At 37.5% G+C, this 15,842-nt stretch overlaps 1 protein-coding gene across 3 annotated transcripts in view; it reads right to left on the reverse strand.

Annotated features, from left to right (window-relative positions):
* Positions 1 to 12,457, reverse strand: part of LGSN (lengsin, lens protein with glutamine synthetase domain) — a 30,503-nt gene extending 18,046 nt beyond the window's left edge. For 2 of the 3 annotated variants that reach the window (XM_088842751.1, XM_088842754.1), the window contains exon 1: positions 12,337 to 12,457. In XM_088842751.1, coding sequence (XP_088698877.1) covers positions 12,337 to 12,427 — 91 coding nt within the window. In that variant the 5' untranslated portion in view covers positions 12,428 to 12,457. Of the gene's footprint in view, positions 1 to 2,454; positions 2,653 to 12,336 lie in introns of all 3 variants that reach the window. The other variant, XM_055397949.2, reaches the window with a different exon arrangement.
* Between the last annotated feature and the right edge of the window lie 3,385 nt (positions 12,458 to 15,842).

A 15,842-nucleotide genomic window follows, 5' to 3' on the forward strand; every position in this document is an offset into this window, starting at 1 on the left:
CTGATGCTAAAGCTGAAACTGCAATACTTTGGCTACCTCATGCGACGAGTTGACTCACTGGAAAAGACTCTGATGCTGGTAAAGGTTGGGGGCGGGAGGAGAAGGGGACGACAGAGAATGAGATGGCTGGATGGCATCACCGACTCGATGGACATGAGTTTGAGTGAATTCCGGGAGCTGGTGATGGACAGGGAGACCTAGTGTGCTGTGATTCATGGGGTCGCAGAGAGTCGGACATAACTGAGCGACTGAACTGAACTGAACTGAACTGAACTATGTCTGAGGGCTTCCCTGGTGACTCAGTGGTAAAGAATATGCCGGCCAATGCAGGAGACATGGGTTCAATCCTTGGGTTGAGAAGATCCCATGGAGAAGGAAATGGCAACTCACTCCAGTATTCTTGCCTGGGAAATCCCATGGATACAGGACCCTGGCTGGCTATAGTCCATAGAGTTGCAAACAAGTCAGACAAGACATAGTGACTAAAAAAATACAACACTATAGTCTGAAGTCAGGGAACAGATTTTGGAAGAATCTCTTTTTCTTTCTCAAGATTGTCCTTGGCCATTTGGAGTCTTTTGTGTCTCCATACAAATTGTGAAAATTTTCGTTCTAATTCTGTGAAAATGCTATTAATAATTTGATAGGGGTTGCTTTGAATCTGAAGATTGCCTTCAGTACTCATTTTGATAATATTGATTCTTCCAGTCCAAGAACATGGTATATCTTTCTATCTGTTGTGTCATCTTCAATTTTTGTCATAAGTATATTATAGTTTTCAGAGGACAGGTATTTTGTCTCCTTAGGTAAGTTTATTCAAAGGTATTTTATTCCCTTTGATGTGATGGTAAATGGTATTGTTCCCTTAATTCTCTCTCTGATTTTTCATTGTTAATGTGTAGAAATGAGAGCTATTTCTGTGTATTAATTTCGTATCTTGCAATTTTACTGAATTCACTCATGAATTTTAATAGTTTCATCTTTAGGATTTTCTTTGTATAGTATTATGTCATCAGCAAAAACTGACATTTTTACTTCTTTTCCAATTTGGATTCTTTTTCCTTCTTTTTCCTCTCTGATTGCTGTGGCTAGGATTTACAGAACTATATTGAAAAAAAAAAAAACCTCTTAGAGAAAAGCATAGGCAGAACACTCTGACATAGCAATATCTTTTTTGATCCACCTCCAAGAGTAATGAAAATAAAAACAAAAATAAACAAATGAGACCTAATTAAACTTAAAAACTTGTGCACACTAAAGAAAATCATAAGCAAAAAGAAAAGACAACTCACTGAATGGGAGAAGATATTTGCAAATGAAGCAACCAACAAGGGACAAATCTCCAAAATATACAAAAAGCACAATGCAGCTCAATATAAAAGCAAACAAACAACCTAATCAAATAATAAGTAGATCTAAACATACATTTCTCCAAAGAAGACATATAGATGGCCAAGAGGCACATGAAAAGATGGTCAATATCACTAATTATTAGACAAATGCAAATCAAAACTAAAATAAAGCATCACTTCACACCAGTTAAAATGGCCATATTCAAAAAACCTACAAACATTAATGCTGGAGAGGGTATGGGGAAAAGGGAATCCTTCTACACTGTTGGTAAGAATGTAAATTGGTACAGCCACTATGAAGAATACCATGGAAATTCCTTAAAGACTGAAAATAGAGCTACCATATAATCCATTAGTCCCACCCTTGAGCATATATCCAGAAAAAAACATAATTCAAAAGGATACATGCACCCCCAAGGTTCATTGCAGCACTACTTGCAATACTAAATGTCCATTCAAGGAGGAATTGATAAAGAGGCGGCACATATATACAATGATAATTATTCAGATATAAAAAAGAATGCAATAATTCCATTTGTAGCAACATGGGTGAATCTAACAATTGTCATACTGAGTGAAATAAGTCAGACAAAAACAAATACTGTATTATATTGCTTATATGAGGAATAAAAAAAATGGTAAAAATGATCCTATTAACAAAACATAAATTGAGTCACAGGTATAGAAAACAAACAGGGATATCAAGCAGGGAATGGAAGATGGATAACTTGGGAGATTGGGATTGATATATATGCACTACTATATATAAAACAGATAACTAATGAACCTACTGTATAGCACAGGAAACTCTATTCAATACTCTACAATGACCTGCATGGGAATAGAGTCTAAAAAAAAAAAAATAGAATAACAGATTTTCACTTTTAGAAAAGACTGGAGAGATCATCCATTGCAACTCCTCATTTTTCAGGTGAGCAGCCTACTGGGCAAAGAAAAAAAGCATTTTTGTAAAGTGATAGGTGTATAAATTATACATATTCTGACTCCCAAGCTAACATCCAACATCACATTATCATTAACTCAGATACAAATTTAAGATTAGCGGATACACCCATAAAACAGTTTGTTCCATAGTCCTTACCAGTATCACTGGAGTTTGGGTGAAATTCACCACCAGGAGCATTGATTAATGTTGGAAGGGGCAATGGTTTTATCACTGCTGTCTGATCTTCGGAGTCCTTGTCATCTGGTGTCAAATGAGATTCAGGAGAGCCAGGCGCCATGACTGGTTTGTTGGTATCCCCCAGTTTGTGGCACACTCTGAGGTTTCTATTCTTTTCTGTAGAAACAAAGAAAAGTGTTAAGACCTTCTGCCCATTTTTGATTAGGTTGTTTTCTTGATATTGAGTTGTATAAATATTTTGGATATTAATCCCGTGTTGGTCATGTCATTGCAAATATTTTCTCCCATTCCATAGACTGTCTTTTGTGTTTTGTTGATGGCTTCCTTTGCTGTGCAAAAGCTTTTACATTTAATTAGATAACATTTGTTTATTTTTGTTTTTATTTCTTTTGTCTTGCTCTAAAGAAAATATTGACTGATGTAAGAAAATATTGTCACAATTTATGTCTTCTAGCTGTTTTATTGTGTCATGTTATATTTAGGTCTTTAAACCATTTTTAGTTTGTTTTTGTATATGGTGTGAGAGAGTGTTCTAATTTCATTGATTTATATCTAGCTGCTCAACTTTCCCAACACCAATTGCTGAAGAGACTTTTGTTCCCCTTCCATTGTGTAGGCTTGCCTCCTTTGACCAAAGATTAATTGACCTTAGGTATGTGGGTTTCTTTCTAGGCTCTCTATTCTGTTCCATTGATCTGTTTGCCTGTTTTTGTGCCAATAACATGATGTTTTGATTACTGTTGCTCTGCAATATAGTCTGAAATCTGAAAGGATTAGACCTCCAGCTTGTACTTTTTCCTCAGGACTTTGGCAATACTGAGTCTTTTGTGGTTCCATATAAATTTTAGAGTTATTTGCTCTGGTTCTGTGAAAAATTTCCTGGCTAATTTGATAAGGTTCTGATTAAATCTGCAGATTACTTTGGGTAGTATGGCCATTTGTGCAAAATGAAGTAGACATTTCTCCAAAGAGACATCCACATGGCCAACAGGCAAGTGAAAAGATGTTCAACATCACCAATTATGGCAAATCAAAAACACAGTGAGGTATCATATCACAGCAGTCAGAATGTCTATCACCAGAAAGTCTACAAATAAATATTTGATAGAGTGTGGTGAAAAGGGAATCCTCTTATATTGTTGGTGGGAAAATAATGGGTGGGAAAATGGGTGCAGCCACTATTGGAAAACTATATGCAAGCTCCTTAAAAAATTAAAAATAGAGCTACCATATGATCCAACAATCACACTCCTGGTCACATATCCAGAAAAGATGAAAACTTTAATTTGAAAGGATATGCGTACCACAGTGTTCATAACAGAACTATTTTCAATAGTCTGGACAAGGAAAAGAAATGCAAAAAGGCAAAATGATTGTCTGAGGAAACCTCACAAATAGCTGTGAATATAAGAGAAGCTAAGGCAAAGGAGAAAAGGAAAGATATACTCATCTGAATGCAGAGTTCCAAAGAATCACAAGGAGAGATAAGAAAACCTTCCTCAGTGATCAATGCAAAGAAATAGGGGAAAACAATAGAATGGGAAAGTCTAGAGATCTCTTCAAGAAAATTAGAGATACCAAGGGAACATTTCATGCAAAGATGGGCACAATAAAGGACAGAAATGGTATGAACCTAACAGAAGCAGAATATACTAAGAAGAGGGCAAGAATGCACAAAAGAACTGTACAAGAAAGATCTTCATGACCCAGATAATCACAATGGTGTGATCACTCACCTAGAGCCAGACATCCTGGAATGTGAAGTCAAAGGGGCCTTAGGAAGTATCACTATGAACAAAGCTAGTGGAGGTGATGGAATTCCAGTTGAGCTGTTTCAAATCCTGAAAGATGATGCTGTGAAAGTGCTGCACTCAATATGCCAGCAAATTTGGAAAACTCAGCAGTGGCCTCAGGACTGGAAATGGTCAATTTTCATTCCAATCCCAAAGAAAAACAATGCCAAAGAATGCTCAAACTACCGCACAATTGCTCTCATCTCACATGCTAGCAAAGTAATGCTCAAAATTCTTCAAGTCAGGCTTCAACAGTATGTGAACGGTGAAATTCCAGATACTCGAGCTGGATTTTCCATCTATTTCCCATGAAGTGATGGGACCAGATGCCATGTCTTTGTTTTCTGAATGTTGAGCTTCAAGCCAACCTTTTCACTCTCCTCTTTTACTTTCAAGAGGCTTTTGAGTTCCTCTTCACTTTTTGCCATAAGGGTAGTGTCATCTGCATATCTGAGATTATTGATATTTCTCCTGGAAATCTTGATTCCAGCCTGGGCTTCTTCCAGCCCAGCGTTCCTCATGATGTACTCTGCATATAAGTTAAATAAGCAAGGTGACAATATACAGCCTTGATGCACTCCTTTTCCTATCTGGAACCAGTCTGTTGTTCCATGTACAGTTAAGACTGTTGCTTCCTGACCTGCATACAGGTTTCTCAAGAGGCAGGTCAGGTGGTCTGGTATTCCCATCTCTTTCAGAATGTTCCACAGTTGATTGTGATCCACACAGTCAAAGGCTTTGGCCTAGTCAATGAAGCAGAAATAGATGTTATTCTGGAACTCTCTTGATTTCTCCATGATCCAGCGGATGTTGGCAATTTGATCTCTGGTTCCTTTGTCTTTTCTAAAACCTGCTTTAACATCTGGGAGTTCATGGTTCACATATTGCTAAAGCCTGGCTTGGAGAATTTTGAGCATGAGTGGAAACAGTGTCAGACTTTGTTTTTTTGGGCTCCAAAATCACTGCAGATGGTGATTGCAGCCATGAAATTAAAAGATGCTTACTCCTTGGAAGGAAAGTTATGATCAACCTTGATAATATATTAAAAAGCAGAGAGATTACTTTGCCAACAAAGTTCCGTCTAGTCAAGGCTATGGTTTTTCCCGTGGTCATGTATGGATGTGAGAGTTGGACTGTGAAGAAAGCTGATCGCCGAAGAATTGATGCTTTTGAACTGTGGTGTTGGAGAAGACTCTTGAGAGTCCCTTGTACCGCAAGGAGATCCAACCAGTCCATTCTAAGGGAGTTCGATCCTGGGTGTTCATTGGAAGGACTGATGCTAAAGTTGAAACTGCAATACTTTGGCCACCTCATGAGATGAGTTGACCCACTGGAAAAGACTCTGATGCTGGGAAGGGTTGGGGGCGGGAGGAGAAGGGGACGACAGAGAATGAGATGGCTGGATGGCATCACCGACTCTGTGGACATGAGTTTGAGTGAACTCCGGGAGTTGGTGATGGACAGGGAGGCCTGGCGTGCTGTGATTCATGGGGTCGCGGAGAGTCGGACATGACTGAGCGACTGAACTGAACTGAACTGAACTGAACTGAGCTGGATTTTAAAAAGGCAGAGAAGCCAGAGATCAAATGGCCAACATCTGTTGGGTCATTGAAACAGCAAGAGAGTTCCAGGAAAACATCTATTTCTGTTCTTTTGGCTATGCCAAATCCTTTGACTGTTTGGACCAAAACAAACTCTGGAAAATTCTGAAAGAGATGGGAATACCAGGCCACCTTACCTGCCTCTTGACAAATCTGTATGCAGGTCAGGAAGCAGCAGTTAGAACTGGACATGGGACAATAGACTGGTTCCAGATTGGGAAAGGAGTACGTCAAGGCTGTATATTGTCACCCAGCTTATTTAATTTATATGCATAGTGCCTCATTAGAAATACTAGGCTGGATGAAGCACAAGCTAGAGTCAAGATTGCCGGGAGAAATACCAATAACCTCAGATATGCAGATGACACCACCCTTATGGTAGAAAATGAAGAAGAACTAAAGAGCCTCTTGATGAAAGTGAAAGAGGAGAGTGAAAATGTTGGTTTAAATCTCAGCATTCAGAAAACTAAGATCATGGCATCTGGTCCCATCACTTCATGGCAAATACATGTGGAAACAGTGAGAGACTTTATTTTGGGGGGCTCCAAAATCATTGCAGATGGTGACTGCAGCCATGAAATTAAAAGACACTTGTTCCTTGGAATAAAATTTATGACCAACCTAGGCAGCATATTAAAAAGCAGACATTGCTTTGTCAACAAAGGTCCGCCTAGTCAAAGCTATGGTTTTTCCAGTAGTCATGTATGAATGTGAGAGTTGGACTATAAAGAAAGCTGAGTGCCGAAGAACTCAGCTTGATGCTTTTGAACTGTGGTGTTCGAGAAGACTCTTGAGAGTCCCTTGGATTGCAAGGAGATCCAACAAGTGCATTCTAAAGGAAATCAATCCTGAATATTCATTGGAAGGACTGATATTGAACCTGAAACTTCAATACTTTGGCCACCTGATGTGAAGAACTGACTCATTGGAAAAGACCCTGATGCTGGGAAATATTGAAGGTGGGAGGAGAAGGGGATGACAGAGGATGCAATGGTTGGATGGCATCACTGACTCAATGGACATGAATTTGAAGTAAACTCCAGGAGTTGGTGATGGACAGGAAGCCTGGCATGCTGCAGTCCATGGAGTCGCAAAGAGTCGGACACGACTGAGTGACTGAACTGAACTGAACTGAGTCATGGAAACAACACAAATGCCCATTAATGTATGACTAGCTTAAGAAAGTGTGGCATGTGTTGTTGTTGTTTGTTTCTTAGTTGCAAAGTCATGTCCAACTCTTTTTTGACTCCCTGGACTGTAGCCTGCCAGGTTAATTTCTCCCTGGGATTTCCCAGGCAAGAATACTGGAATGGGTTTCCACTTCCTTCCCCAGGGGATCTTCCCAACCCAGAGATCAAGCCCATGTCTCCTGCACTGGCAGATGGAATCTTTACCACTGAGCCACAAGGGAAACCCCCGAAGCTTTGTTTTGTTGTTTAGTCACTGAGTCATATCTGACTCTTTTGGGACCGCATGGACTGTATCAACAAGGCTTTTCTGTTCATGAACTTTTGCAGACAAGAATATTGGAGTGGGGTAAATACAGTGGAATATTTGTTGTTGTTCAGTCGCTCAGTCTCAACTCTTTGTAATCCCATGGACTGCAGCACTCCAGGCTTCTCTATCCTTCATTATCTCGTGGAGTTTCCTCAAATTCATGTCCACTAAGTCAATGATGCCATCCAGTCATCTAATCCTCTGTCACCCCCTTCTCCTCCTGCCCTAAATCTTTCCCAGCATCATGGTCTTTTCATGAGTCAGATCGCATCAAGTGACCAAAGTATTGGAACTTCAGTTTCAGCATCAGTCCTTCCAATGAACATTCAGGGTTTATTTCCTTTAGGATTGACTGGTTTAATCTCCTTGCTGCCCAAAGGACTCTCAAGAATCTTCTCCAGCAACACAGTCTGAAAGCTTAAATACTTTGGCACTCAGCCTTCTTAATGGTCCAAATATCATATCCATACTTGACCTTTGCTACCAGAGTGATGTCTCTGCTTTTTAACAGTGTCTAGGTTTGTCACAGCTTTTCTTCCAAGGAGCAAATGTCTTTTAATTTCATCCTCAGTCACCATCCATAGTGATTTTGGAGCCCAAGAAAATAAAGTCTGTCACTTTTTCATTGTTTCCCCATCTATTTGCCATGCAGCGATGGGACTAGATGCTAATGGTCTGAGCTTTTTGAATGTTGAGTTTTAGGCCAGCTTTTTTCATTCTCCTCTTTCACCTTTGCCAAGAGGCTCTTCATATCTTCTTCACTATCTGCCATAAAGGTTGTGTCACCTGCATATCTGAAGTTATTGGTATTTCTTCCAGCAATCTTGACTCCAGTTTGAGATTTATCCAGCCCAGTATATTGCATGATGTACTCTGCATATGTTAAATAAGCAGGCTGATGATATACAACCTTGACAGACTCCTTTCCCAATTTTGCACCAGTATTTTGTTCCAGATCTTGTTCTAATTTGTTGCTTCCTGACATGAATACAGGCTTCTCAGGAGACAGGTAAGGTGTTCTGGTATTCTGATTTTTTAAAGAAATTTCCACAGCTTGTTGTGACCCACACAGTCAAAGGCTTTGACGTAGTCACTGAAGCAGAAATAGATGTTTCTCTGAAATTCTCTTGATTTTTTTCTGTGATCCGAAGTATGTTGTCAATTTGACCTCTGCATTTTCTAAATCCATCTTGTATATATGGAAGTTATCAATTCACGTACTGTTGAAGCCTAACTTGAACAATTTTAAGCTTTACCTTGCTAGCACATGAAATGAGTGTAATGGCGCAGCAGTTTGAATATTCTTTGGCATTGCCCTTCTTTGGGATTGGAATGAAAACTGACCTCTTCCAATCTGGTTTCCACTGCTGAGTTTTCCAAATTTGCAGGCATATTGAGTGCAGCACTTTCACAGCATCATCATTAGGATTTGAAATAGCTCAGTTATTTCATCAACTCCAGCTCCACTAGCTTTGTTGATAGTGATGCTTCCTAAAACCCACTTGACTTTGCACTCCAGAATGTCTGGCTCTAGATGAGTGATCACACCATTGTGGTTATCTGGGTCATTGAGAGCTTTTTTGCATAGTTCTGTGTATTCTTGCCACCTCTTTTTAATATCTTCTACTTCCGTTAGGTCCATATCATTTCTGTCCTTTATTGTACCCATCTTTGCATGAAATCTTCCATTGTTAGCTCTAGATTTTCTTGAGCAATCTCTAGTCTTTCCCGTTCTATTGTTTTTCCTTTATTTCTTTCCACTGTTCAGTTAAGAAGGCTTTTTAATCTCTTCTTGTTATTCTTTGGGATTCTGCATTCAAATATATATATCTTTTCCTTTTCTCTTTTGCATTTTGTTTCTTTTCTTTTCTCAGCTATTCGTAAGACCTCCTCAGGCAACAATTTTCTCTTGTGTTATTTCTTTTTCTTGGGAATGGTTTTGATCACCATCTCCTATACAATGTTACAAGCCTCCATCCATAGTTCTTCTGGCACTCTGGTTACCTGATCTAATCCCTTGAATCCATTTGTCACTTCAACTGTATAATCATAAGGGATTTGATTTAGGTCATATCTGAATGACATAAATAGGTGGTTTCTCTACTGTTTCAATTTAAGTGTGAATTTTGGCAATAAGGAGTTCATGATCTGAGCTACAGTTAGCTCCCAGTCTTATTTTGCTGACTGTGTAGAGCTTCTCCATCTTAGGCTGCAAAGAATATAATCAATCTGATTTCAGTATTGACCATCTGGTGATGTCCATGTGTAAAGTCATCCCTTGTGTTTTTTGAAGAAAGTGTTTGCCATGACCACTCCTTTTTCTTGGTAAAACTCTGTTAGCTTTTGATCTGCTTCATTTTGTACTCCGAGGCCAGACTTGCCTATTACTCCAGGTATCTCGTGACTTCCTACATTTGCATTCCAATCCCCTATGATGAAAAGGACATCTTTTTTTGGTGTTAGTTCTAGAAGGTCTTGTAGGTCTTCAAGAACCATTACACTTCAGCATCATTGGTTGGAGCATAGACTTGGATTACTGTGATACTGAATGGCCTGCCTTGGAAATGAACCGAGATCATTCTGTCATTTTTGAGATTGCACCCAAGTACTGCATTTTGGATCTTTTGTTGACTGTGAGGGCTTTTCCATTTCTTTTAAGTGATTCTTGCCCACAGTAATAGATGTATTGGTCATCTGAATTAAATTCCCTCAAATCACAATCTGATCGGGAAATGATTCATTGTCATTGCATAGAATAAGAGAAGACACTTCAAAAGATGATTTGTTTTTATTTTCAGTCAGCTCACTTATTGAGCTTTTCCACCTTTCCAATTGCTTCAAATGCTGACTGAAGCAAATAGTCAAACCTGAGTTCTTTGACAAATTCTTGTCTAGTTTTAAAAGGATCAGCTTCCATGATTTCTCTCAATTCGTGGTTGTCAGCTTCAGATGACTGACCACTATGCCCGTCATCTTCAAGGCTATCATCTCCTTTGTAAAACTACTTGAACCACTACTGCACAATACATTCATTTGCAGTTTCTGGACAAAATGAGTTGATGCTGCAAGTTGTTTCTGCTGCTTTATGACCCATTTTGCACCTGAATAAGAAAATCTCTTGAATTTGCTTTTTGTGTAACATCATTTCCATAGTCTAAAATGAATATAAAATACATAACAAGTAATGTCATTAGCAAAAAAAATGTGTATTAAAATAATATATAACATAACCACATTTATTTAAGAATGTATTCCAATATCAAACAGCAAAGTTCAACACTGCAAAACCGCAATTACTTTTGCATCAACCATATATATACATATATATATATATATATGCTGCTGCTGCTAAGTTGCTTTAGTCATGTCCGACTCTGTGTGACACCGTGGATGGCAGCCCACCAGGCTCCTCTGTCCCTGGGATTCTCCAGGCAAGAACACTGGAGTGGGTTTCCATTTCCTTCTCCAATGCATGGAAGTGAAAAGTGAAAGTGAAGTCACCCAGTCGTGTCCAACTCTTCAAGACCCCATGGACTGCAGACCACCAGGCTCCGCCGTCCATGGGATTTTCCAGGCAAGAGTACTGGAGTGGGTTGCCATTGCCTTCTCTGACATATATATATATATACACACACACACAGTGAAATATTACTCAGCCAAAAAAAAAATTGCTATCTGCAGAAACAGGTATGGACCTAGAGATCATCCTATTGAGTGAAGTAAATCAGACAAAGACAAATATATATCACTTATATGTGGAATCTAAAAAAATAAGATGAGTCTATATATGAAACACAGACAGACTTATGTTTTCTGTAGTAGACTTATGGTGTTCATAGAAACAAACTTTTGGCTACCAAAGAGGAAAGGGAGAGTGGGGAGGGGAATAAATAGGAGTATGGGATTAACAGACACACGTGTGTGTGTTAAGTCACTTCAGTTGTGTCCGACTCTTTGTGATCCCATGGACTATAGCCTGCCAGGCTCCTCTGTCCATGGGATTATCCAGGCAAGAATACTGGAGTGGGTTGTCATTTCCTTCTCCAGATAGACACATATCACTATATATAAAATATGTAAGCAACAAGGACTTACTATATAACACAGGGAACAATATTCAATATCTTGTAATAATCTATAATGGAAAATAATTTGAAAAACTGTATATAACTGAATCACTTTTTTATATACCTGAAACTAATACAATATTGTAAATCAACTATATTTACAATTTTTAAAAAGTAAGAAAAGTGTTAAAACATGTTGAAATTGTTTTCAACTGTCTTTCAATATGATATGAAGAGGAATACTTAAGAAAATAATTTATTTCTAGGCAGTGACATATCAAATAAGGGGCCATGGGGGTAGTTCATCCTAGTTGCAAGCCATATCGAGATGCATTGTCTGTAAATAATTTAAAAAGAGTAATAAACTCTACAAAAGTCTGACTGCATTTTATTGTTGCCATGCACTGACCATTCTTACCACCCCTACCTTAGAACACTACTGTACCTGAATTGAGAGTGCTGTCCAAACTAACTCCTAGTTTCAGTGCTGTTTCAAATTCATTGGAGTCTAGTTGGAATTCCAAAATGTGGTACAAAAACATGTCCTATTCCTTTATTGTGGCCTCCCTCAGTAATGATCTTTGTATTCATTCTCAGAGCAGAAATATGCTCTCTTTTTACTCATATGTTCCTTCGGTTCTCTTTTTCCCATACTACTATTATCTTAGTTCTAGCTCCCTTTAAATTCTAAATATTTTTATTATTTTATATATTTATATTGTAAACATATATGTTTTATCTTTTATGTTGCCTATGTAGGAGTAAGTTTTATTTAATTTTTTGCTTCCCCTATAGAAAAAAAGAAAAATGCTTTATGAAAAAGAGACCAGGTAGAGATTGTCTTTGATAACATATTCTTGAGGGATTATAATGGCAAGATACCTTTTGAGTTGGATATATCCATTTCTCCTACTTCAGTTGAAAAAATATGTAGTTTAGTGACTTTCTCTCTTGTCCTCATCAATTTACTCATACTGCTGGCCTTAGTCTCATTACCTTCATCTCTTGTGTCCTAAAATAATCAATAAACAAAAAGTCAAATTATAGATTGCACATGCAACTAAATATGGGTATAAAGGAGAAAAATGATTGGATAGCCAAATATAAAAGTGACTATAGAGACTTTTACAACAAGGTAAATTTTATTGTTTCCACATCTACTTGAATAATTCAAAATTAAGATGCTCAACATTATGCTGACAAGATGGATTTTCTTTATCTTCTTTATATGTGGTACAGAAAATATGAAATAAATGAAAGTGTTGCCCAACTAGTCAAGATTTTCTATCATTATTTTTCACTCTGGGATATTTTATATCATTTTTTCCTTAAGTAATTTCACCAAACCCATTTTAGCTAAAAGCTCTCTCTTAAAATTTTTCTCTCTTTTTTTAGAATCTCTAATGTTTTTGACCAGAGGCATTCTCTTCTCCTTACCCTCATCCTAATGGCATCAATATTTATTGAATGCTTTGACAAAGCACATGCTTTTGTATAATGCTATTTTGTGACTGTTTTATATATGTAAAAAATATATATTTATATATGTCATGCTCAAAGTGTTTTATAGCTTGGAAAAGCCTAAAGAAAAACATTTGAAAACAAAATAACCCAACTTCAACACCCTAGTTATAATCTTTGACAGGATCCTTTGACAGAGTTGTCAAGGGCTATTCTCCATAGGGAGCTGGACACTGAGGCAGGGCTGCAGATGCAGAGTTTTGATGTCTCTGCCTCATCAGCAGACAGAAGCACCCCTACAGTCTTGGGACTCAGCTGAAATAAATAAGAATATATCTTTTTCTTTTTTACTCTATTTTTAATTGGAGGATAATTGCTTTACAATATTGTGTTAGTTTCTGCCATACATAAACATGAATCCTCCATAGGCATACATATGTCCCCTTCCCTCTTGAGCCTCCCTCCCGCTTCCCATCCCATCCCACCCCTTTAGGTCATTACATAGCACCAGGTCTGAGTTTCCTGCATCATACAGCTAAATAAGTATATTTTAAAACTTAAAAGTTGATGTTGACTTTTTCAATTAGCCACTTTATTTTTAATTCACTGAAATAATTTCTAAAAGAATTGATCATTTTTATGTAGAAGGCTAGATACTTTATGCACATCATAATGTACCAACTACAGATTCTGCCATGTTAAATTTTGTTTAGGTGTCATTACTTCTACCAAGTCAATTCTTGTATTTTTTAAAATGAAGTAAAATTTACTAACAATATTATGCTAGGTTCAGGTGTACAACATTCAACATTTTTATAGCACATACTCCACACAAAGTTATTATAAAATATTGACTATATTTCTTGTGCTGCACATCATATCCTTGTAGCTTATTTAGTAGTTTGTACCACTTAATCATCTACTAGTATTTCACCCATGCCTCCCCACTTCTCCCCATTTTGGTAGGTTGTTCTCTGTATCTGTGAGTCTGTTTCAGTTTTGCTATATTTGTTCATTTGTTTTCTTTAAATCTCCATGTAAGAGAAAGTATATAGTACTTGTCTTTATCCAACTTATTTCACTAAGGATAATATGGCATATATACACAATGGAATATTATCAGCCATAAAAATGAAGTTTTGCCATTTGCAACAACTTGGATAAATCTGGAGAGAATTTTGATAACACTGCTATTTTACTGTAGGCATTTTTTTTTTTTTAACAAACTCCTCATTGTGGTTTGAGGAGAGAATGTCAGGGTCAAAAATCTATATTCTAAAATGTTTTGAGTCATTTTCTCTTGAAGAGAATGAAGAGCTGTTTCTGAAGTTTCCATATCTGAAGGCAAGTTACAAATATATGTCGAGAGTTGTTGCTGGTGAACATCTTTACCATTGTCAACTATATAAACTTAATCTCTAAATGTTAAAACAGGAAAAATGAATTTAACTTTTTGTGTCTATGTGCAGTTATGATATATTTTTATTATTTTTATGTTTAAAAAAGATATGCTTCATAGGATAAAGTATGTGATTTTAAAGTTTCACTTTTTAGAAAACTGTAGTATTTCACTGCAGATAATCTTATATTAGATTATGTGCTATTTATTATTAGATATAGTCATTTATTTTTTCTAGTAGTTTATAATTTTATTCAAATATTTGTGCAAATTTTCCCTACAGACTTTGGATAAGATTCTGATGTGATATACTAGTCTTATTGTATGTATTCACCACTTCTAAAGTTGCATTGCCAGAAATACACATTATATAATTATGATTTTGGTAAATGTCTTTATATATTCATATATCTGATTATTTGAAAGAAGTCTTATTTAGAAAACTACATACAAAGGGGCTTCCCTTTTAGCTCAGTTGGTTATCTACCTGCAGTGCAGGAGACCTGGGCTTGATCCCTGGGTTGGGAAGATCCCCTGGAGAAGGAAATGGCAACCCACTCCAGTATCCTTGCCTGGAAAATCTCATGGACACAGGAGACAGGTGGGCTGCAGTACATGGGGTTGCATGTAGTCCGTCACAACTGAGTGACTAACACTTACTTACTTACTAGGCCAGTTTACATAAGTATCAAAGGAAACTGAGTAGACTAACATTAGTATTAGTTTGATCCATTAGGGATCCTCTCACATACAGATTGAAGGAATCAAATGAAACAAACCTTAAGATTTCTTCCAGCTTCAAATTCTAATTTCAACTAAATAACAATGTGCTAACTCAGGCACATGTCCTTAGCAAAACCTTCAGGGAGGCAGAATCCCCATCTTATAAATGAAAAAATTGAGACCCTGAAAAACTTGTCCAAAGCAATGGAAGTAAGTTGCAAGTAGAGAGTACAGAAAAGTCTGGTTTCCAAAATGCCAACCCGCTTCCTAAATGCCAGGGACCAAAGCCCAGAGAAAGTTTATTTTAGTAATATTCACCTGCCTTTATATAAATCAGACCACAAGGAGGATTTTATTAAGAGAAAAACAAGGACAATTTATCTGGTTCCTAACCTGAGAATTTCACCAATAAAACCCCTGGACTCCAAAATACATGCTCATTTGTTTTTCAAATGAAGAATACATTTAGGGTTGAAGGAACAAGATGGCAGAGGAATAGGACGGTGAGACCACTCTTCCCCCACAAATTCATCAAAAGAACATTTGAACGCCGAGTAAAGACCACAAAACAACTTTTGAATGCTGGCAGAGGACATCAGGCACCCAGAAAAGCAGCCCATCGTCTTCGAAAGGAGGTAGGAAAAAACATAAAAGATAAAAAGAGAGACAAAAGAGGTAAGGACAGAGCTCTGTCCCGGGAAGGGAGGCTTTAAAAAGAGAGAAATTTCCAAACACCAGGAAACACTCTCACTGATGAGTCTGTGGTGAGCCTTGGAACCTCAGAGGGCCACATAACTGGGAGGAA

This window comes from Moschus berezovskii, chromosome 2 (genome assembly GCF_049115385.1).
Source record: "Moschus berezovskii isolate FMDL1 chromosome 2, NW_MosBer_1.0, whole genome shotgun sequence".
NCBI classification, from domain to species: Eukaryota; Metazoa; Chordata; class Mammalia; order Artiodactyla; family Moschidae; genus Moschus; species Moschus berezovskii.